This window comes from Oculina patagonica, chromosome 4 (assembly GCF_052425735.1).
Source record: "Oculina patagonica isolate OP01 chromosome 4, crgOcupat, whole genome shotgun sequence".
Lineage (NCBI taxonomy): Eukaryota > Metazoa > Cnidaria > Anthozoa > Scleractinia > Oculinidae > Oculina > Oculina patagonica.
The window spans coordinates 57436076-57460201 of NC_135761.1; the positions used below are offsets into that span (position 1 = coordinate 57436076).

At 37.7% G+C, this 24126-nt stretch overlaps 2 protein-coding genes and 1 non-coding gene across 3 annotated transcripts in view; all 3 read right to left on the reverse strand.

Moving 5' to 3' along the window:
• The window catches only part of LOC144650846 (uncharacterized), a 66856-nt gene extending 56727 nt beyond the window's left edge, over positions 1-10129 (reverse strand). The window contains exons 1-10 of the mRNA XM_078510608.1: positions 9985-10129; positions 8871-9029; positions 7911-8081; positions 6500-6688; positions 5778-5948; positions 4476-4664; positions 3729-3958; positions 2609-2841; positions 1512-1724; positions 232-490 (exon numbers count right to left, since the gene is read on the reverse strand). Coding sequence (XP_078366734.1) covers positions 232-490; positions 1512-1724; positions 2609-2841; positions 3729-3958; positions 4476-4664; positions 5778-5948; positions 6500-6688; positions 7911-8081; positions 8871-9029; positions 9985-10060 — 1890 coding nt within the window. The 5' untranslated portion in view covers positions 10061-10129. The remainder of the gene's footprint in view (positions 1-231; positions 491-1511; positions 1725-2608; positions 2842-3728; positions 3959-4475; positions 4665-5777; positions 5949-6499; positions 6689-7910; positions 8082-8870; positions 9030-9984) is intronic.
• Positions 5668-5740, reverse strand: Trnas-gcu (transfer RNA serine (anticodon GCU)). The gene has a single exon. It is a non-coding gene; the product is annotated as a tRNA-Ser (tRNA).
• An 8193-nt stretch (positions 10130-18322) lies between the features above and the next one.
• Positions 18323-24126, reverse strand: part of LOC144650844 (uncharacterized) — a 64019-nt gene continuing 58215 nt past the window's right edge. The window contains exons 39-46 of the mRNA XM_078510605.1: positions 23493-23732; positions 22722-22937; positions 21234-21299; positions 20905-21063; positions 20369-20533; positions 20110-20235; positions 19126-19334; positions 18323-18477 (exon numbers count right to left, since the gene is read on the reverse strand). Coding sequence (XP_078366731.1) covers positions 19126-19334; positions 20110-20235; positions 20369-20533; positions 20905-21063; positions 21234-21299; positions 22722-22937; positions 23493-23732 — 1181 coding nt within the window. The 3' untranslated portion in view covers positions 18323-18477. The remainder of the gene's footprint in view (positions 18478-19125; positions 19335-20109; positions 20236-20368; positions 20534-20904; positions 21064-21233; positions 21300-22721; positions 22938-23492; positions 23733-24126) is intronic.

Below are 24126 nucleotides of genomic sequence, written 5' to 3' on the forward strand. Positions count from 1 at the left end.
TTGTACATGTAATGTACATGTAAATAGTTTAGATTACAATAAAGAAAAGTGTTAAAAATAAATGACTTTAGTAAGTAAGCCAGCCAGCAAGCAAGTGAGTTCATTAATCAGTTTGTTCATCAGTCAGTCAGTCAAAACGTCGGTCGGTCGGTCAGTCAGTCAGTTTGTCGCTTTCGGTGGCTAGGTCAGTCGGTCAGTCATTCAGTAACAAACTAAATAAAAAAAGTTTACCTGCAGTTCTAAACCAATAGCATCCAGAAAGTCTATTCCAATTCCAGACAGCTTCTTGGACAATACACCAAAGGATTCGCTATCAAAGGAAAATCCAACAGCGAATGTAGGTCGTCCAAATCTATAGCCCGTGATAATCTCACAGTGGACTGGAACACCTCCAATGTCGAATGTTCCAGTAAAACGGTAGACACCAACCTTGTCAATCTTCCTGAGCAGTTCTACAGGCCTCATAGTGAAATCATATAGTCCAGCTCCCCTAGAAAATAAAAAAAATGCCATCGCTAATAGTAAGGAAGTGTGCGTGAAAGTACACCAAGATCAAGAGCAATGTTGACCATCCATTGTATGCCCTTTGCCGGAGTTCAAAGAGTCATCCAAGAGCTCGAGGCTAAGATCACAAGCGAGTCGATTACCAAGGATTTATACAGAACGTTTTAAAAATAGTTTTTTTTAATAGATTAGGTTTAAGTATAATCTGGCTATTTAATAATTCAATAAAATTTAAGCGATTTTTACATGTAGCGTTTGTTATGTATTTTCATAAGCGCAATAAAGATATTTTATTTATTTATTTTTTTATTTATTTAATCAAGAAATTCGCTGTTTAATTTTTATTTTGTTCTATGGTTAAAATAATTTTTTAGGAGTAAGCAAGGCACACTGTCTAGGGCCCATTCTACAAGGTATCCTCTCTTGGTAAAATATGCTACACCTAATTGCAATAACGTTGCCATATAAAAAATTAAAATTAAAAAAGCAAAAAAGAATTCATTAGATTAATCTTTAGCTTATTATTAGCTTGCTTTATTCGCAGGAAATTCCAACGCGAGGACCAACGCGACGAATAAAATACAGCTAGTTCGAGAAATATCGTCAAAAAAAAAAACACAAAAGTGCACGCGACAAAACCGAAAGGTAGTATGGGTAGAAGAAGAGAACTGCTGCACGTGCTGAATACTAATATGATGGCGACATGACAAACGCAAATCGGCATGTTTTCTTTCTCTTCAGACGTGGAAACAAAATACTGTTAGCCAGCTGAATTTTAAAAGAATTTTTAAATCTCAAAGACATACGACAGTAAAAGTAAAGATACAGAAAAAGGCCCCTTGCCGAGGAAAACAAAATCTTCCGACAACCTTCCTCGAATTAGCTGCCAACAACTGCCCGAATTCAAGGGCGGCATTTACTCGACTCGCTTGTTTTTATCCCATAATGCAACTCAACATACAGACATACGTCACGCAAATATTACGCATATATTACAGATAACTTACTTCAAGGCACTGGTGAAGAAATCCGGCAAACCGTTAACTCCCCAGGACGACAACATGTCTATGAATGTACCAGACTCAGACGTTCCTTTGGCGTACACTGATCCGGATGTCACGTCCTTCTTTACTTCTGTATCAAACACATTTCCCGTCGCAAGTGTGTAACTTCCTTTAGCTTTAAATGTTTGAGTATTTCCCTCCGCATAGTACGAGAACCTAAATTGAAACAAGGGCATGATCGGTAAACCAAAGTGTGTAATAAATAGCAAGTGTAAAACTGCGAAAAAGTAGTAGAAATGGTGCAAAACAAACGTTCCATATATAATAAAACTGCTTTTAAATAGCAGATAGAAGGTGGGTTAGTAGGAAGGTAGGTAGACTGTCCACAGCCTCTCGATCGCTCCCCGTCCCCCACCCCCTTGCTTCTTCCGTTTTGCGCTGGCGTCCAGTTCTTTCGCCGTTCTCACCGCGCGCTCATCGATCGAAAAAACACGAAAAAGTAGAGGGCTGTGGACAGTCTAGTAGGTAGGTAGGTAGGTAGGTAGGTATTAAAGTAGAGGTATTCAGATTTAGTATATACCACACAAGTGAATAATGCTTTTCGCGCGCTCTGGTTGGTTAACTCGGGGGTAACTAGCAAAGTACTATTCACCTCCAAGCAGCTGAAGAGAAACAAAATGGCCGTGTCGTTTTCAGGTTACCGAAAGTCATGTCTTGGTTCGCTAGTTATTCAGCTTGTGTGGTATATACTTAAACAATTATCAACCTCAGTTTCGGTGAAACTAAGGTGAAACTATTGAATGCATTTTCATCCAGAATAAAAAAAACGAACATAATAATACTTTCAGCCCAAAAAATGACAATTTCTCCTTTGAGTACCAACGCGCGCACGATCTTTAAGCGATATATAATAGACCGCAATAAAAAAAAGTAATCAGATCTAGATTTGCGGATTTCCGAAGGACCCGTTGAGTTCCTCATACTGAATAAAATATATATTTTAACTTCACAAATAAGCGATGTTGGAAGGTGGGATGGGTTTTCCGTGAGATATATCAGTTAACAGTACTCTGCTTTGATCTCTAATTTTTAACACTTACCTGACATCGGTCATCTCATATCCGGATATCGGTATGTATTTTGCAGATTTGTCGACCTGGAACTCGTATTTTCTCAGAAGTTGTGCCTCATCAATCCAGATTGAGATACCTGGGACATATTCTGTCTGCTCGGGCTTGGTCCACTCTGGGATAGCGTCGATGTTCGCGTAGTACGTTGCTATGTTATCCACAAGTGTTTTGATGGTTACCGGGTCGACTAACTCAAAACATACCTAAAACAAAAAGGGGTTCCAGATCCAGTTTTTGCTATTTAAATTACCTTTTTCGTAAAATTTTAAATTGATCACGACATTTCTTTGTAGAGTTAGTTTCGACACTTTCCCCTGTTCGTAATTTTCGAGGCAACGGAATGATATACCGTAAAATTCCGGTTATAAGCCCTCCCGCTTATAAGCCCCCCGGTTATAGGCCCATCATCCTGGAAACAAAAAAATACATCCGATTATAAGCCCCCCCGGATATAAGCCCCCCTCTACCGGACGACAGTACTGAATAGGGCTAAGTGTTGCTTTATTATGCGTTTTTAACTAAAGAACTTATTTCCATCAACACTCCCGTGGCTCGTTTTGAAACGTTTTTTTCATTCCGCTTATAAGCCCTCCCGGATATAAGCCCCTCCGCTTATAAGCCCACCCAAAACCCCATAGGAAGTTGTATAAGCCCAGGGCTTATAACCGGAATTCTACGGTAAACAATGGTTACCTGTTGACTAGATCAATGTTCTCTCAACCTTTTTGCGAGCTAAAATCAACATTGTTTTCTCTACTAATTTTCTATGAGCGTATGATAAGCAACCGTGTTGACTATCGGTCATTAAAAAGGGAGGGCGAATGTCTCAAATTTTCAAACAGTCTAAGGGTTGCGGTACAAAAACTACACTTTAATGAACTTTTAAGTCGAAAATCAAGAATAATTTTCCTTTTTAAGAGCAACGCGCATGCGATCGTTTAACAGCGACTCAGTAGAATCAGTGGGAGAACAGTCAGATTCGCGGATTTCCAATAGAAGGCAACCGAGTGTCTACTAACATCGAAATAGGTCTCCGGCTAGCCAATCATATTTCACTATTTTTTTAATACCCTCTATGTTACTCACAAACCTTTGTAAGGTTCTTCTTTCCATAATCATCTTTATCATCAGCTTCAATTTTGATCGCAAACCATCCATTTTCCAGCTGGGCTTTTATAAAACTGAAGTATGTATACACAGCAAAAGGAACGTCCTGGGCGTAAGATCCAGTAGAGGAGAACTTTTCTGTTGCACCACACTCCAGAGCAAGCCAGGTTGTTGGGTCCGCTGCTATTTTGTCTGGTTTGCTCGGCTGAAAGACTTAAGCCAAGGAATAACGAAAATATCAACGTTGTCTGCCAATATTACTGCCTTACATTGATTTCGGTCGCTTTGACGCCAAATGAGAGGCGGCTGCCGATTAAATCACGTTCAAAGCCATTCCTCACAAACAGGAAGATTAATACCACTACCTAGAAGACGTCTTATAGCAAAATAGCCTAGCAAACGTATACCAAAATTGCGAGAAACAACTCATTCGGCGACTAACAAATTAGTCCTAAACGCCTGTTAAGTGCGTTAAAACGACACACTTAGCCATGCTCGTGTTACTTCGAGGTGTACTACATACAGCACCCTTAAAATTCTACAGATTCTAGGTTACAGATGTGGTAGTCATCCTTATTTTTTTAAAATAAGGCGTTAAGCTGTATCTAGTCTCTTTAAGTTTTTGTGAAAATCGTCTAAATTTTTCAGTGTGATTTAGAAATAAAGTCGTATTATGTCTGCTAGGCGTTTTTTAAACATAACTTTGATCAAATGCTGATTTCTCAATTACCTACGCATCCATCTGCTTCTGTAGGGCAATCTTTATTCTCTTCTGGCAGCCCCACGCAGTCATCGCCGCCGTTTGCTGGGGTAGGATTGGTACAGGTTCGGGTTCGTGTCTTAGACCCTAGAAGACAGTATTGAGGCTCTGTACATGAGGTCCAGGTCGTCCAAGTTGTAAATCCACCATCAATCGCACCTTAGGATAGATAATCGCTTTGGATTAATATTATTCGTTAGCCTTATTCTTATAGCGGCCAACGAATCGCGTAACCCGATTTCATAAGTAACAAGGAGGGGTATAGAGCAGTTTTCAATTGAGTGTCGTAAAACCAAAACCAAAGTAATTACTCTGGCCAATCACAAAGGACACAGACAATCCAGTGAACCAATCACAACTCGAAGCAAATACATATAGCCGGCACGAAGCGCGGGAAAACGTGCGCGAGCGAGTCACGATTGGTTTTGGTTTTACTCCTGATTGGCTGAGGAAGTGGCGCGAGATTTTTAAGCCAATCACTAAGCGTAGTAATGCAAAGCCAAAGCAAACGCAAATTACTTTCGACACTCAAGTGAAAACCGCTCTAGTATGCTCCTTAACACGAAGCTACTACAATTGTATTTACTTCCTCTGGGAGGCTTCACAATTACTAGCTCATCGTAGATCCCTCCCCAGCAGTTTATTTTTACCATTTAAAATTTCTCAGTTTTAGATTAAGGAAATTTCATTAGGGCAAATATTTATAGTTCATGTTTACGTGTCGCAATATTTGAGAATCGTTAACCCGACTAGAGAACATTTTCTCGGGGTTGCCCAATCAATAAAGTCAAACAAATAAGCATCTCCCCCTCCCCGAGAGTCGCCTTTTTCATTTAGCGACCCTTTTCCAGTAACCGCCACAATTAATTGTGATAATTTTATTCAAGGCATTGACTGATTAGGCGAGTTAATTCTGTGGTCTTCTTTTTTATCTGAGAGTTATATCGAACATACTGAACAATTTATTGCTATTGGATTTTATGTTAAAATTCTTAAGTTGTTTCTGTGATTTTTATGTCAAAAAAGAAATGCGCACAACGCCCTTGAACTACAGAGGGTAGAAAATCTAGTCATTGCGCGTACACGTACGTTGTATTTTACAATAGAGATGTAATTACAAAGGCAGCACATTCTCCTCAGTTATTTTAAGACCCTGAGTGTTGGTCCGGTCTGGGGTTCGAACCCACGACCTCCCGCACAGCAGTCCGGCGCTCTACCAACTGAGCTAACCAGGCGGCGGTATAGAGAGTGAAGTAGTTTTATCGCCCTAACCTGGACATGATGTCAGTTTACAACTCTTCGCCTGATCAAAGTCTCCAGTGCAGTTCTGTCCCAGATAGGCAGGAGGAGGACTTGTACAGGTTCTACTTCTAGACTGGGTACCAGTCCCACACGTCTGACTGCATGTTGTCCATGCCGACCACAAATCGAAACCGCCATCAACTGAAAAAGTAAACACATAAATGTTGAGACAAAGCGATGAAAAGAAAAGGCTTCAAGCATGACTTCACTTGTTGAATGTTTTTGGACAAAAAGAAGAAAAAAAATGAGACATAAATAACTGGAACAAGTTGTGTACATGTCGTACGAAATCTAAAAATAACGGTCCAGTTTTTTTTTATTAAAAATTGGTATATTAGAGCACTGAAACTGTAAACAAGTGTCTTTGAATGCCTCGAAAGGAAATGAATTCCAACTAAAAAATTAAGAACTAACTTTTCAAGTTGTTTCCACGCGTCTTCAAAAAATCGATATTTATAGCTGTAGTTTTTTTCTTCTATTCGCAAATCAAAGTTACCACTCATTTCAGAACAGTTTAGACCAAGAATCTGTGCAAAACCCTTTGATGTAGATTCTTTACTTATCGAGTATAAATACAAAAGTGGATCATCATCATCGATCCTTTTCGCGCCATTGGACGCATAAGGCCTCACAAAAGTGGATACAGGATCTTTATCCTGTCTTGGAAAATGTCAGTCTTGTAACCTTCTAACCTGGACAAGGTGTGTAGCATGATCTTGCTGACTCTGTGGCGTTGCCAACACAGGGTGCTCCACCATTCATCGGGGGTGGTTGGGTGCAAGTTCTTGATCTAGTTAAAATGGTTCCCCCATCGATTCCACATGTTTGAGAACATTGTGTCCAAGGGGTCCATTCGCTCCAATCTCCGTCAAGAGGACTTGCTAAAATGACACAAAAAATAACACAATTTCCTTGATTACCTGCGTCGGAATTCTTTGAGATTCTTCGGTACACTAGCAAGAAACTTCAAACTGCAGTAAGAGATTAAATTTACAGAAAGCTCAAAGATAAAGTAATGTCAAATACTCTAGCTCGCTATAACAACAACAACAAGTTGAATCTTTAATGTACGGTTGCACTTACATAAAAACATTGATAAAAAGATAAAATTAAACAAAGTAAGAGTACTGGCTGCCTGGAATAATCATAAGGGCTAGTGGAGCCAGTCACTGGAGCCGATTGACATTAGCATTAAGGTGACTCGATCGAAATAAATGACGTGCTGTATGCCTGTCAAAAATTTCTAATAACTTCACCATTTCTTACTCGATTTCCCTGAAACTTTCGCATTTTACTCGAAATTTATCGACAAATAATACGCACGTCAATATGTCGATGTAATGATCGTGAGTTTTGCGCCATGTTTACTTTATTGAACACACCTATTTGGATAAAAATTCTATTTACAGAAAACTGAGCGCTAATATTTCGTTTCAACTACTGCAATAAGCTCATTTTAACATCTTATTATGACTCTCTAAGTTTCCGAAAAATCTTCGGAACAGAAACCTCGATACAATTTGATCATCAAAATATTAATGTAGGGCAAAAAGAAAGCTCAATGTTAGCCGAGAGAAATTACTTCTATAGATCTAAATGAGAAAATCATATATGTAGCTTCACTCCAATTGTTAATAAACGAGATCAACTTTTAAAACTTTTCAGCCTAACAGTTTATTTTATTAAAACCGATCTGTGTTAATCTTCTTCACTGAATTTTGGTTCAGCCGTACCTTCGTTTGTAGTTAAACTTTTTCGTCCCTGATTTTTATTTCACTCGATTTGGTGGCCTTTTTCTTATCTTTAAATTTGGCTTATTATAACCCGTGAAACAGTTTCTTTAAGTAAAGAGTTAAGGATGATCAAAGGCGACTCATCAATTCGGTGCCTAATTCTGACTAATTTGCAGCATGAAACATCAAAGATGGTTACATTACACCCTGACTAGATTGCTACTCCACCATTGGTGGCTGTCCCTTTACCCACCCATTTTTTTTTTCTTCTCAAAGGAAGATTCGTAAGAAGCCAGTCAGTTTCTCGCCAAAGAACACATGAAATCAAAGTAGAGAAACGAGTAAAAGTAGAGTAAAATTGTTGACTTACTTGGGCATGGAGAAATACATGACAGCTTCGTTTGAAGTGCGTCTCCAGAACATGCCTTCCCGTCCGCGGTGGGAGTGGGGTTAGTACATTCTCTGGTCCTGTTGACTATGGCTCCCCCACACGGGTTGTCACAGAGTGACCACTGACTCCATTCCGTGTAACCGCCATCAACTGAAAAAACATTTCATCGATAAAGCTTTAGTCGATGTCGCTCTTCTCTGTGTATTCACTTTAAGCACTCATTAGGTGAATTGACATCCTCTCATGATAATTAAATACTGATAAAACGCGGAAAAGTTGCAGCCTGATGGGAAATGTTTCCATCATAGGTAAATCTGTTTAAACTTGAAGATAACACTCTTTTAATCACTTAAAACAATTTGAATCTATTTATTGGGTTTTCTTTTAAATAATTTAAAATTATTTTATGCGATTGTAGAAGTGTTATGGTTGAAAACAAAATTTACTTGAAAACCACCTATACAGCATAGATTTAGCACGCGGAAATTTTTAAGGACACGGCCGAAGAGAATTTTGCCATTTTCGAGTGTCCTTAAAAGTTCTCAAGTGCTTTTAAACTCAGTTTGTTCGAGGAGCATTTTTTATTTATTTCAAAAAATTTCAAAGACGTTAGACGCGCTCAAACTCGTGACGTAAGCCGCGTGCATTATAACTCGATAAAAGCACGCGCGCGGCGTAAGCCACGTGCTTCATGGAGCAATAATGAACACGAGCTGACCAATCATAGCGCGGAGAATGTTCCGATCATTTTAGGATTCAGAAAGAATGGGTAGCAAAATGTACTAGGAACGATTTATGTGTTTTCCATGCAGGTTAATCGTTTTTAACCGCGCTGGCTTTCTATACCTTACTTTTATAATTATCAGACTCTCTCGATTCACATATATAACATAACAACAAAGTTTACACTTAAAGTTATGTTAAACCACAAAAACTTACTCAAGCAATCCATCCCCTCCGCACTGTCTCCATCGCAGTACTGTCCATCATCAGATGGGAGTGGATTGGTGCAAGTTCTTGTTCGAATGCGCTGATTTCCCGCGCAAATACCGGCAGCACAGCCGCTCCAAGGTGACCAACCGGACCAACCGCCATTCACTTTCACACCAAAAATTAATCATTGAAATAAAGGAGTCAGTAAATTAAAGAAACCGTATTAGTGATTAACCATACCTAAGTGTCCTCTTGAAGATATGTTGCATTCCTAATTGATTATATTTTAATCAATAATAAACTGATATACGATAATGATAATCACTAATAATAATATTTTAATTTTCTCCGGAACGTTTTCGATTAAAACAAGGAATCTTAATAACCGTTGCAAAGCACGCTTTCTTTTTTTTTACGCCTACGTTACGGGAAATTTTTCCTTACAAGAATTACCAAGAAATACAAATACATAAGCGTTCACTTTGCGGCAGTTGTTTTGTTTACTTAAAACGGCGTTGTTGTATTACAATGATTTTCCTTGCGTGGTGGTTTGAACTTTTAAGTTTTGGATGATTAACTGAAATTGTTCATTCTCGAGTATATTTTTGGGTGGGAAATAAATATGAAATTTAGAAATGCAATAAAACCTTGCGTTTCTCTATTTTGCTGAAAAAAAACAAACCCTAGGAAGAACTGATTAGAAATGAATACCTAAGATTACGTAAACAGAAACGATTATCAAGATATTTTCAAGATGGTCCACACAGGCTACTAAAATTGAATCAGTGATGTTCTCATTCTTTTTAACAAAATGAAATTAAAACGCTGCGTCATTTAGTCAAGGTTTTTTAACGATCATCTCTAGTCAATAAAATGCGATATCAAATACAACGGATTTTGTGTTCCCACTTTTTTACATAACGAATATTTTGCTCTCTTAAATTATAGAAAGAGAATTAAATACTTGTAAAACACTCCAACGTATTTAAAGAAATGCACTAATTGCTACTTCAACATTCAATAAACAATAGGCAAAGTCTGAGATGAGGAAAAGACAAATCAGCAACCGATGATCTTCTTTTACTCCATAAAAAAACTCTATAAGAAATAACGTACTTACCAGCCCCGTTTACGGAGTTCCAGAAGAATGTCAAAAATATTAGAAGAAGTAAGGGATTGGAATCGCTTTTCCTCATTCTGACGAGGTTAAAACTATTACAATCTAACAGAAAGAGTTAAAGGCTAAAGCATAGCCAAGTACTCCTCCCCTTCGCAGAGTACAATAAGAATAACTGAGTAGAAACTAAGTAGCTTAATGCAATTCAACCACGATATTATCAAGGCACCTGAAATGACTTTGTATAATTTGTTTTGGTAGGTGAATAAACACTCGAAATTGCGTTATCTGTCGAAACCAAGCCGTTAAGGCGTTGATTTATGTATATTGATTTATGTCGCGATCTTCTAGCTCAAATCAACGAGGAAAAGAATAAGAAAACAACATTCGAGATTCGGAAATATATTTAGGAAGTTCGTAACAATTAAAAAAAATGTTAAAAATTATTTTTAAAGATTCAAAGAAATATCTAAAAAATATTCAAATATCATTAAAATATTTTTGTGTTATAAATATTCAATTTCTAATTTTAAAGCAGTAATAAATTGTGCAAGTGATCAAAATTCTCTCATACTTTCGTTGATTATGATATGTTTTATAAAATAAAAAATACAGAAAAATATTAGGGAATTGTCAAAGAAAAATGTCGATGTGAAGTTAAAATCATAATTCAAAATCAAAATAAACACAACTATGAACAGTGTTAAATCAAAACTAACCTTACAACCATATGGCAAAAAAAAACATTTAATATACTGTAATCTTTTTAAAAACAATATCATAATAACTGAACTATTCCCAGCGTAAGATCAGACTTCACAATTTGATATCGATTAGTTAACTTTTTCAGATGGGAAATACTTTAACGTTGTCATTATGCAATAAAATTCTTGTGCCTTATTATAAAACGTTGGATTTCAACCGATAAATATTAGTCAATGTTTTAAGAATTGCTAATGATCTTTTACTATGACCGTGTGTACTTTTTGCTAATGAATCAGGTTTTCTTCGTTACCACGTGTGCCTTAACATAAACCAAGTGAACACCAACGAAAAAAAAGAACATTTCGCAGAAATAGTGTATTTTGGTATTTTTTTCTGCTATGCAACTTTCTTAAATCTTCTACCGAAATGTTCAGTATACGCAAAATATTTCGACTGTAGGCACACAGGTGGTCACTTCTCATCAAAATTAAACTATTTGTTTTACCTGTAGTGTATTATTAAGTAGACAAAGCACGCAAGTCATAAAAAATATCTCTTTTCGTGCAACAGAACCAAAGGGGTTAAAATCCCATCGTTTAATATATCAGTTTTAAAACAACATTTTTTGCCGCTCTATAGAATGCAAACTTTTTTGGCAAATTTACTTTTCTGAGTTGAAGGCAGTTGATCTGAACACATTGTTCGTGACAATAGCCACCGCTGAACAAATAGAATTGGAAATGAATTACAGTTGAGAAAAAATTACGAAGCTTTTGCTTTAACTGCTTTAGAAATGTTCACTGTTCACTGAGTGTGCGAAAAAAGGTTTATATTCACCGGAGAAAACATACTCGAGTGTGATATTTTTTGGCTCAAAGATGTTTGTGTAGAGAGGATGTTTTTCTTCAAAAAATTGCATTGTGATATAAAGCAACGAATTTATGAGCTAAACAATATCCTTAACAATTTTATAATTGAACATATTAACATATCAAATAGTAATATGAAACAAGACTTAAAAATTTAATATTTTAACACTCGTGCTATCAGCGTGAAGAATGTACTTGAAAAGCGATAATGTGTATAAACTTACTTTATGATAAATAAATTTGACATGAAATAAATTTTCAAGATTAAGAATATTCTAACAAAATCTCAAGAAATTTATTGCAAAGAACCTGACGATAGAATATTTTTTGTTTAGAAACCATGTAAATATGTTGACTCACCTATGTCAACTGTAACCAAAAATTATTACAAATGTTAATTAATAGAAAATCGCATCAACAGTTTTCGAACCATAACGAGAATTTTCACATTAAATTACCCTTCATATTTTTCTATCGAATAAATTACTTCTCAGGTTAAACCCCAAAAACTCAAAATACAGTTGAATCCCGATAACTCGAACCTTCAAGGAAAATCGAAAAAAGTTCGAGTTATGGGGGGTTCGAGTTATCAAGGGCAAAATTAGTAAGAAAATGACCTGGAGGGGAATCGAAAGAGGTTCGCATTAGCGGGAGGTTCGAGCTATTGAAGGTTTGAGTTATTGAGATTCAACTGCATATCTTTAAAAAACTAAGTAAAAACACTTACAACATTCAAATATTAACTGACAGGACAATTCTAATTGAGTTGTTAATAAAAAAAAAAGGCCTGGAGTTGGTAGACGTTTCGAAGTACAATTTTTTGGGGGCTTACCGCTGCGTTAAGTTGACAGTGATTTTTTTAAAAAAAGTCTCAGTTGTTTCGAGAGGTCTTGTTATCTCTATGCGTTTTGAAAATCTCGAAATCAAATCTTGACTTTACGCTTTACATGTTTCTAAGCATTAGACACTGCCTGTGAGTATCAGGATAAAGATTGAAAGATAATAAGGTAAAACTTCAAAGATTGTTTTCTTTTATAGCTTTTGGCTTGAATTAATCTTAAGTTATACTGCAAGACGTTTCCACGCTGGTTCACTAGATCTTACACAAGTCCTATTTCTGTATCCTCGCTTGTATCGTCTGAACCGAATTATGTTGACGGTTGGTAACTTCCACAAGTCTCGATTCACACTTTTTCAGGATTAAAAGTGATGGGGTGTATCTTGTATAATAGCATTTTTAGTATACAGCTATTTCAGATAACGTTGTCCGGATCAAAGCTTAAAGACAAGACTGAAAGGCAGTATGGGTAGAAGAAGAGAGCAACTGCAAGTGTTGAATACTAAAATATATTGTGTCACGACAAACGCGGATTTGCCCGTTTTCTTTCTTTTCAGACGTGTGAAACAAGGTGCTTTTAACCACACTGAATTTAAGAAGAATTGTCAAAACTCAGAGCCAAGTGAAAGTGAAAGTAAAGCTACAAAAAGGCCTCCTGATAGGAAAAACAAACTCGTGAATTCTCCACGTGCGAAATACGAATTTGTACATTTTTAAAATGAAGCTTATATGCAAATTTGTAGTGAATACCCAGAACGCTATACGGTATTGCCTTTTAGTTTTAAGCTTTGACCCGACAACATTAATTGAAATAGCTGTATAATAAAGATGGTAAATTTTAAGCTCGGTGATCTTGAAATAACGAAGATGAATTGTTCAACAATGACACGAGCATGGGACAAAGAAAAATTCTGAGTCACCGACGGGAATCGAGCCCCTAGCTTAACAAATACCGGTTGGGTGCTCTAACCAACTGAGCCACGAGAGACTCGTGGTGAGCTGGGCCATTTTCTTGGTTGATATGTGACACGCGTCCTGCATACTGCCAGGATCGATCAGCAATGTCGAAATCATCAAGTGTGTAGTAAATGATAAAGATGGTAAATTTTAAGCTCGGTGATTTTTAACGAAGATGAATTGTTCAACACTGACGATATTGACCGATATCTGGGAGTTCATCGGTTCGATTCCCGTCGAGGACGCATACTTTTTCTTTTCCCCATGCTCGTGTCATTGTTGAACAATTAACTCATCTTCAAAAGCGTTTTTATTGTGGAGTTTGAGATAAGTCGAAGCTAAGTGAAAACTCGTAAACAGAAAAAATAAACAGAAAACCTCACAGAAAAGCGAAAAATGAAATCAAAGGCCACTCTCTCTCTCCTCCGCAGAGGCCTCTTTCGTGGGGGAAGGCGAAAAAACACGGGGGGAGGAAGGCGAAAACACGAAAAATGAAAAAAGGGGGAGCGCGTCCTTTCCCCTTCCCAGTGTGCCCCGTGCGCTTTCGTTTCGATTCTCTCCAGGCTCCGCGCGCTTACTTTTCACCTCTCCCCGTTCCTCTCCCTATTTCCCAGCCCGAATCGCCCGAAACACGAAAGAGACCTCTGCGGAGGAGAGAGGGCCACTCTATTAATCCTGGATTTGCTTCAACGTGCTTTCAAAAGCTCGGCCCTGTAGCTTAGTGTTGTCGGCTTCCGGTCGTTATGAGGAAGATCATTTGTTCCACTCTCTTTGAGAGAATCGGAATTTTTATTATAAGGAGTAGTCTTTGTCGCTGGACACTGGCCTGAACATCTTTCTCAAGAACCTATTTGAAAAACTGAAAAATCAAAAACCTAAAGTCGTATTCTTGGTATGGCATTTTAGGAAATATATGCCAATGAACATGCTAGCCGAAGAAATCGATCATTCTAGCGAATAATTTATGCAATCGAATCCAATCGTCTGATTTGATAATCGCGGAATGTGAAACACGTATGGACATATCACATTGAGAACTGATACGCGCAAGTGCTGAATAAAGTCTAATCGCAAAACGCTTTGATTTCAATGTGTACAAAAATACTTACAGTGCGGCTACTGTAACCGGGGTCACCCAGACAAAGTTAGCTTCAGCCAATGAAATGTCGCGTACAGAACAAAGAAATTTCAACTTCTTCGTTCGCCACGAAAACAGATTGATACAAACTTTGGCCGTATGGCGGCGCTGAATTTTCAATTAATTTCAATTGCATCCGTTTTGAACTTGAGTGGTTGTGACAGCAACATTTAGAAGGTAAATATTAGCGATGTTTATGTAAGAGAAGTGCGAAACTGTGTAAAAACGGGGATAGAAACGACCGTATCGTCTGTGTCAATGGTGCGTGGCGGAGTTCACTCGTGACAATTTCAAGTTTTCTCTACGGCATCAACTGGAGTTTTGGTAGCTGTACCATTTGGGAAATAAATACACGTGATGCTAGCGAAGGAAGACATTCTGCGCTGTATAACGTACCAGTGAAAGTGGCGATGCCAACATTTTTTTGTCGTTTGAGTAAATAAAAATAAAATTTCAATTTGTTCACTCGTGAAGCTTATGTTTTTGCGTGTTTATTCAAGCTAGCTGAATTGCCGAAACTTTCGGATGTATACGGCCGATACGCTTTCGGTGGAACTCAACGATCAGACATCGCAGAAAACTAAATTTATCACGCTGGTAATGTGCTTCGTTGTTTGCAAATACGCCACGCACTTTGCGTAACCTTTCAAAACTTGAAATTGTCACGAGCGAACTCTGCCACGCACCATTGACACAGACGATACGGTCGTTTCTTTCCCCGTTTTTACACAGTTTCGAACTTCTCTTACATAAACATCGCTAATATTTACCTTCCAAATGTTGCTGTCACAACCACTCAAGTTCAAAACGGATGCAATTGAAATTAATTGAAAATTCAGCGCCGCCATACGGCCAAAGTTTGTATCGATCTGTTTTCGTGGCGAACGAAGAAGTTGAAATTTCTTTGTTCTGTACTCGACATTTCATTGGCTGAAGCTTAAAATGTAGAAATCTTTTGTTCCAGTTCTGCTTTGTGATTGGTTAACTTTGTCTGGGTGACCCCGGTTACAGTAGCCGCACTGTAATGTTTTCATGTTGTTCCGCGTTCATTTTCCAAAACGGTAGTTGCCCGGAGAAAACAACTTTCTAACGAAGATGTATTTACTTAAAATGAGCAATTTTAACTTTAATTTTATTGACTATTGTAGAAATTTTAACACAAGATCTCGAAAATAGAGTCCGTTACTACAGAAGACTGAGCCGCAAAATAAGATAAGACTATAAGTGAATAGAATTAGTGCTATTTCAGACTTGTTATTCACTATGAGTCTTCTATTAACATTACAATTACAAATGAGCCAAATGTTTAAGTTTTCACTGTTTAAAAAAAACAAGTCCACGAGCATTTCTGTAAACCAAGAATGATGTGGTTGAGCTAAATTTAGGGTTCAGGCTTCGGATTAACTGTAAGAAAAAGCAGCAAAATTAAACACGATTAATGCTAAAAATAATTCTTTGCTATTTTACCCTACCATTTGAAGACACATGTTTTGTTTGATCAATAGCGCGCGAAACTTCGCGCACGTGTGTTACAAATTTGCATAGTGGAAGTGTTATAAGTTATTTGTATTTTCTTTTCAGATAGAGAATTCGAGTTCATTATTTGGTAACGGCAAGATCAAAAGTCATTGAAAATCGAGAGTTTTCACCTTGCTGTGTTATAGGAGCCACCGGGTAAATATCATTCATTTCGCATCGAATTTTGCTGATATTTTTAATCTTGCCGCAGTTGTTAGTTCAGATTTGTAACTCTTGTTAATTCTTTTAGGTTTCGAAGTAACTTGCTTTGTGAATAAATGAATCGAGTGGGATCACAGAGTGGAGTCTTTGATAACGGAGCGATGATAAACCACAGCTAGCGAGTCAACACAACAACGATGTGGAAAATGAAATTACCGCAAGAAACTGCGAGAGTAAACATAGAAAGGTAGCAGGCAAACGTAATAGAAAAACAGCGAATAATGTGAATAAATACTTAGCAAATCTAGCGGTCAAAGAGCTTGCGAAATTATTCGGCATCCCAGCGCCCCTTGTTCTAGTCCTACGCCAATTCACCGCTGGCTTGCTACAGCGCTCAGCTACAACTAAAAGATAATCATTACAACCAAACATTACCAAATTGAAAGATGTCTGCTCCAACGAAAAGATATTCGATCCAACTTGAAGATGTTCGTTACAAATAAAAGAGCAAGTGATTTAATACCCAGGCTCCCCGTGATCCAACGATCCAACATGGCTTCTGCAAGAGCCGCGAAATGACTGCCAGATACACAAAGGTTTTTTTTTAATTTAAGAGCGGGTGTCCGGACATATCGCCTAGAGCAGTGAAACTCAAAGAATCGAAAATTCTCAAACTTGGCCGAACTTAAATCCAAAAACCTTTGCTGTATGGTCATTTGAAATTTTGTCCGTAAAAGGCCGTCATACTGGAAATTAAAGACCTATTCTTTATAGCAGAAGCTTATCTTCTGTTTATAGATACGCGCAACCTTCAATGATTGTCTCCTCGGTGGCAATTACTTAAGAGCCTGTGTCTGTAAATAACGAGAATATCGAGACAATGCCTAAAATTGGAATCTACTTTTAGTTCGATAAAAAGACCTTTTTATTTAGTAAACTAATTTCAATAACACTGTTTAAAAGTTCTAGCGAGTTATTTTTTTTTTAATTCGACGAAGGTTGGCAATACCGCTCGATTGAGCCCGAGGACCGAATAATGGCGGGTGAAATTTTCGCAAAATGGAGCGGTATCAAAACGCCAGCACAGAAAGACGGGCACTTCCCTTGCATTGATCTCACTTTTACACAGTTTCTAATTTATCCTTTGTTACTCTCTTCTAGCTATAAATCCTCTTAAAGTAAAAACGTTTTGTCCAAAAAGTAATAGTAATTAATAGTAATTCAGGGAGCGATCCGGCGTGTAACTTTTAATCGGCCGAGCGCGCAGCGTGAGGCAGATTTGAAATCACGAGCACGATTACTCCCTGAATTGTACGACACGTGGTCCAATTACTAATAAATCGTATCTATAACAAAATTCGGGGTGAGAAGGCTTTGAGAAACTTTTTAATGCGGAAAATTCAATTGGTTGCAAATGCACCGTGATTGACGCGTAAATAGCGTAGGAGTCCAATTACTGTAATTGGGCACCCACATGATCGCGCGCCAATTGTCACCTGAGAGTTATGACTTAAATTTAGTATGTAAATTGAATTACTGCCGTTGTATTTTTAAAACGGTCAAAAGTAATAAATTCGTTTTGTCCGACTTTTGACCGCTTGAGAATAATGCCTTAATTTAGGATAAATTACAAATTATGTAAAAATTCGGGATCAAGGGAGGTTTTCGTCTTTCTGTACCATATATATTTTGCAGGCGTGAATTCCATCTTCATTACTTGGTCTTTAGGCTCGATCGGGCGTTTTTTTTTTTAACTTTCCGAGATTTTACAAAAATGTAAACTCGCAAGAACTTAAAGCAACATTTTTGAAAATGTGGCAATGACAGGCCCCCTTGAATGTGTCGTTGAACGTTTTGTTTCCGCTACATTTTCTTGTCTGTTGCGATGTTGTCCTTGATTAATGTTGCTGCGACATGTCCCTGCAACATATCCCGTGTGTTGGCAGCCTTAACCATCGGATAGGAATTACTTTCTATGTCATGTCCTCGATATAAAGAAAAAAGGTTCAACAGGGCTCTGATAAATCTCAAAGTGATTTCGTCTCAGTGCATGGCATTTGCACCGGGTATCGTAAAATTCAGCATCGCTTTTATATGCAGCATTATATCAGTATAAGACATCATGCTTTTAAATACAATAAGTTTATGACTCGCTAAGATTCAAATAAATTTTATTGGGTTTTATCAACCTTTCATTTCAGTTACAACACAACTGTTAATGATTTGAGTTTCACTGTAAACGTAAACATTTTAACTTGTCAAACCAATGTCTCTGCGTTAAAATTACGGATTTAGGCTTCAGTATACACCTGTGAAAAAAAAGCAAACCATAGTGAACACTGACAATAAAATAACTTCATTTGGTTTCAAATTTATTTACTTATATTTCGTTCTGTTGTTAGTTCGATACACCATTTTCGTGATTGGTTTTTTACTCTGACAAGTAGTGTTGAACTAATGAGAGCCTAAGCTAAAGAAACTACAAAAACAACAACAACAAAAAAAAACAGCAGTTTTTCTACACTCCTAATCTACACTCCCATATTCTAATCATGCTACAGCAAGCTTACTGCCGAAATACCCGAAATAGATACCAACCAGGCAGCCGGCAGAAAAAAGGAAAATTTATTGCCGCCGTTTTTTCAGTCTCCTCCAAAGACTTGTACTGTAAACTGTCATTTTTCTCTGTCTATATTTAGTACCGTTTTCGCACATATATTATTTTGGATATTTGCTTTATTTTATTTTGAAGAATTGTGGGTTTGCTTTATTACGTACCACCGATAAAAAGATGAGTCAAAGTATAAATGGCTGTTGTAGACAAAGCAATTAACAAAACCTCGTGCTTATCATGTTAATTAACTGAGACAACAAATAAAAAGAAAACTTTTTTGACATTAACCCACCAAACACAAACAAAAAATGAAAATTTTGTGCCACCTAATGCCATTTCTCACCTATCCAGAGATTGTGCCAGGAGGTGATCCAGCTTGGACATTGACCATGACCTGCTTGGTAACCGAGCCATGTTCATTGGTAGCTCTGCACTCGTAAGTACCAGAGTCAGCGACAACAGCACCGGAAATAGAGTATTCCACACCAGTCAGCTTGGAGTCCAGATCATACACATTGTTTATAGTGAGGCGGTCCGAGGAAGGAAGTGAACCTAGGAAGGACCAATTTAACGTTATTCTAACCCATGTATCAAATATTACAAAGCTGATTGATTATTTTAATGATATCTTTTTCAATAATTTTCTCTTGTCAACGAGATGCTATAGCAATTAAGACCGCGATTGATTGAAAGTGCAAACAGATTCAATCCGTGCTAGTCTGTGTGTAGCTACCTCCGTTATGATAAATTTATAGGACTTGAACTCTTATGAACTAGCTTTTATTTATTTTCTATCATTCGAACGCGTGGTAATGGCGTCATGAAGTCATACATACATACATACATACATACATACATAGCTTTTTGTTAAGGCAGGTCTCGTAGGGCAACCATTACGTGATGAAACATCGGGGCGTTGTATCTTTTGTTTTTACTAGTGCATTCCAAAATAATATGATAACAACATTGAAAAATTATATCAATAAAAGACTCCGATTTAAGTTTGGATTCAGAGACTTTCAAGTCACATCTTTGTGGTCCTGTGCTCCGATAATAGCTGTGATTGTCTCTAAAGCACTAGCATGCGTTGCAGCCGGACGTGACGCAGGCTATAAAGCACTTACTAAGCAAAGAAGTGTCTGATAGTGCTTCCATTGCCCGAGAGACGTCAAGCCAGTTACGTGAGCTGGTCATTAACGCATCACGTGACTCTGCAACCTCTCAGTCGAAATCCAGGACCTCGGTTTATTATCGTAGGTGAATATCAACAGTTTTAAGTTAGAAAGTCATCAGTTCTGCATCAGTGCAGCATATCAAGATATCTTACCCCCAACTTTGGTTATCGTGACTGTTGGTGTAGGATCTCCTGCTATATAGCATGCAATCGAAATGGTCTCGCTCTCGTATGTTGTGTAATCCGAGTCTGGAATAATCTGCGTGATGCGCACAGGGGCTGGTGGATAAGAATTAAGAAGACTTTTTTAGTAAAACAGATCTAGAATGAAGCCAGATAGACTTTCAATATTAAGTAATCACTGTTTGAACCAACTCTTATGAGTGTTGAAATGAATTGTGGGATTACTTACACAAACAATCCTCCAGTGACGCACTTCCGGTGCTAGCTGTATTCGTTCCTGCTGGGCATGCGTGGCACTGAGTTTGCTGGTCATTATCCTGATATGTTCCCATTGGACATTCCACACATGGCGCAATTCCATTATTAGTAGAGTAGTAACCAGGTTTACAGATAGCTAAAACGTGAAGCAAAAGAAATAAGATGACGGCTTAAGGGGTTTAAATTCAACTGTTGATGTCATTGAAGAGGTAGGCTTAAAGGGAACCTCCACTCTTGAATTTTTTTGAAATTAAACCTAGATTCCAAATTTAACAGGACAAGATAGAAATAAAATTTAATAATAACAAAAAAATAGACAACATTACGGCTTTTGAATAACCTGCGCGCCTTCATTTTTGATTTTATGACATGCAACGGTTGCCCGATTGTTTTGGCTGGATCTTTCATCAAAATCAGCGACGTGATCGACGTGATTCTAATGGATGCGAATCCAGGACACAACTGGAGTAATTAAGTGAATTGTTACCGACTACTGCCCAAACTTACGTTTGCAGTCTTCACTTGATTTGGATCCTGTAACAACGCTGGAAGTGTTCTTTGGACACGGCTGACATTCGGTCTTTCCTTCCTCGTCCTGGTAAAAGCCAGGGTTGCAGTCTTTACATGTGGTGTTGCCGTAGCTGTAGGTTCCAGGGGGACAGTTCACTGGTAACAACGAAACACTAAATTAATCTCAGAAACAAATAAACCCGTTTATTTAAAACATCATACATTACAGTCGAGAAACTGAATTACCTACAGTATAAAAAATGCATTAAAATGGTTTAAAACAGGGTGATATGAAGTGTAGCGAAACCGTCTTCAGTGTTACTTACAACAAATAGTCTGCAGCAAAATGGAACCGTCTAGGCAGGGAGTGACGCCATCGTACGTCCCGTAAGCTGAAACAAAATTAATGAGAACCGTTGGGTATATCTGGGAAAATAGAAGTGACTATATATTTGCGACTTATGCACCTTATAATAATTAACATGCGGCTACTTTCAGTAAATACGTTAGCACATTATTAGTATTCAGTTTTGTATTTCATTAGTATAGTATTTTTTATATATAATATAGTATTTTGAAAAACACATGTCAGTTTGGTTTTTATGTTTCTTAAAATAACATTTTAGCTGGATGCAATAGTGGACAAAACTAGTGAAGAAAAATGCAAGTTTAGTGTAAATGGTGCCCTTTTTTAATGTCAAAACTAAAAACATTAATTCCAGTTTTGTCTTTTCTCCCTTTCTCCCGTTTAATATTGTTTCAAAAGGTGGCCTCTATATTCAAGGCATTAATCTTGGTTGGAAACAGGAGAGAGGAGAGGTCAGGGGAATCGCTAGAAAGACAGTGTACCCTTAGTTTATAACCTTAACTATGTTGGGGGGAAAAGTACGTGTGTCAACAGTTTTCTCCAGGATTATAGCTAGCGATCCCAATTTCACTATTCTTACATGTTGTTTCACGATCGAGATTGCATTAATGTGAAGGGAAACAAATAAAGGCCTTAGCTTCGCGCTATTAGAGTCTAACAAAATGGTTTAGATCAGAAGCTAAATAATTGAATAAAATGTTTTCTAATTTTTAGCTTGCTCCATGCTTTCGTTTAGTGGGGATTAGTGCGAGGAAGGGCGAGTGGAAAAAAATGGAGAATGGCTTGGGATGAGGAGGAGAAAGAACGCCTGTGGACATTCATATGCTCCTTCCGGTATATCAGATTCTGGTTAATTTCAACAGTTTTTGCCGACACTCGAATTTTTTTTGTTGTTGATGAGAAATGCGATATATATGGCAGGAGCCAAAAATCTGTGGGCGAGCCACAAGTAGAAGATGATGACTCATTTCATTATTTTTTGAAACGTTAACGCGTTTGAATTTGTTACCTTGCTGTGCTGTCTTTGACCTCCAGACCACATTTTGGAGTTCAAATTATATCGTATTTTGTACATTATGAGGACTGATAAGCATGCACACAAAATAAAAATATATCCTTGCTCTATATTCCAGTCATTTTTATATATTGGTAGTGTTTTTAAGACGCCATTCTCGCTAACACAAAGATATTTTATTTACTATTTTATATAATGATACTATTAAAATATTACTTTTTTATGATAATGATTTGAGTTCTTGATCTTTTAATCGATCTGTTTTTACTGATTATGTGAAAGTTATTGTCTGTTAATTGTTATATTAATTGTATTTCCAAATGTAATCTTATAACAAATAATAATAATGATAACAATAATAAATGGGTGAAAAAAGTATCTTATTTGTCTTAGTTAAGGCATCCATCAATGCTACATTTATTCTTCTCTCACCCATGCAATCCGGCGACCTCGTTAAGACAGACACTCCATCATTCGAAGATACCCACTTATTGCCCATACATCTGTAAGAAGGATACTGGAACAGGCCTGGTAGTCCGGGGGGAGAAGGATTGAAGAAGTACCCTGGATCGCATCTCAGCTGCAAGAAAAATCCAAGCTGCATAGCGAACCCCTTCTTTGGATGAGGAACTCTTATACAAGTTGAACCTGTGAGATAAAAACAAACAGACGACGTTTTGCCATTTGTACATGTGTCTGTTTCATTCTTAAAGAATCACTGGGTTTGAGCTTTTGGGTTTTTTTTCTTGGTCTCTCTCCCTCATCTTGAGATGCACGTCTTGGATGGAATTAATTACGCCTTAGAACTAAATATTACGAATGCAAAGGAAACAATAAATGTGGTAGGCTGTTTTGAGTCCCAGCTACAATTATTTTCCCAGCTGTCAGTCCTGTTATTTTATTCATTTTTTCTAAAGCAAGAAAAGAGCTTGATCTTAGGTCAAGAACAAACGGGAGAAGCAGCGGATGGGTAAATGAACCAGCGAGGAAAAGAAAGGAACGAACCAACCAAAGATTGAAGGAACGAATGAACGAACGAACGAACGAACGAACGAACGAACGAACAAACGAACGAACGATAGAACAAACGAACGAACGAGCAAACCAACAAGCAACAGCACGGATGGACGGGTTGGCGGACGGACTGTTAGTGGCGGTAAGACTGACTGCTTAGATGCTTGAGAGTTTCCAAATATCACTTACCTTCCAGAGTTATATTAAAGGTGCAATAAGCGATATTTCCTGCTGCGTCAGTAGCAGTATATTGTATTGTAATCGACGTAAAGGTCTGCATCTCGAACCCTGGATCACGATTGGACAACACACTAGCCACGCCCACATTGTCAGTGAATGTAGGCGGTGTCCATGTCACATGCTTTTGAAGAGAGTCGGTCCTTTCTGAGAATGACGCAGGACAACCCTGGACCACTGGTGGGCTTACGTCTAAAAGTTAAATAAGAGTTTATATGCGTTAAAGTGATTTCCAGGAACAACAATATTTAGTTTCGAGACGAGGTAAAGTCTTGACAAACCTAGTGTCCCATTTAGTGCAAGGGTTAGGGCAGATCCAGGAGTTTGAAGAGCGACTAGCATATCATAGGAAGGAAGTCCTTCACAGCTTAAACTTCACTATTTTTTAGGTTGCTCTGACAATTCGACGGTACCTATTTATGCACTTTGTTGAATGACTCACTTTAAATTTGAGAGAAAAGTGTCACCCCATGAACACAAAATAATGACTTCAACCAGCATTGAAACTGGTTAGCTGTTCGAGCCGGACTAACCATAAGGGCACTGCATCTCGCTTCTTAAGAAAAAAGTTAAAACGGAAATAAAA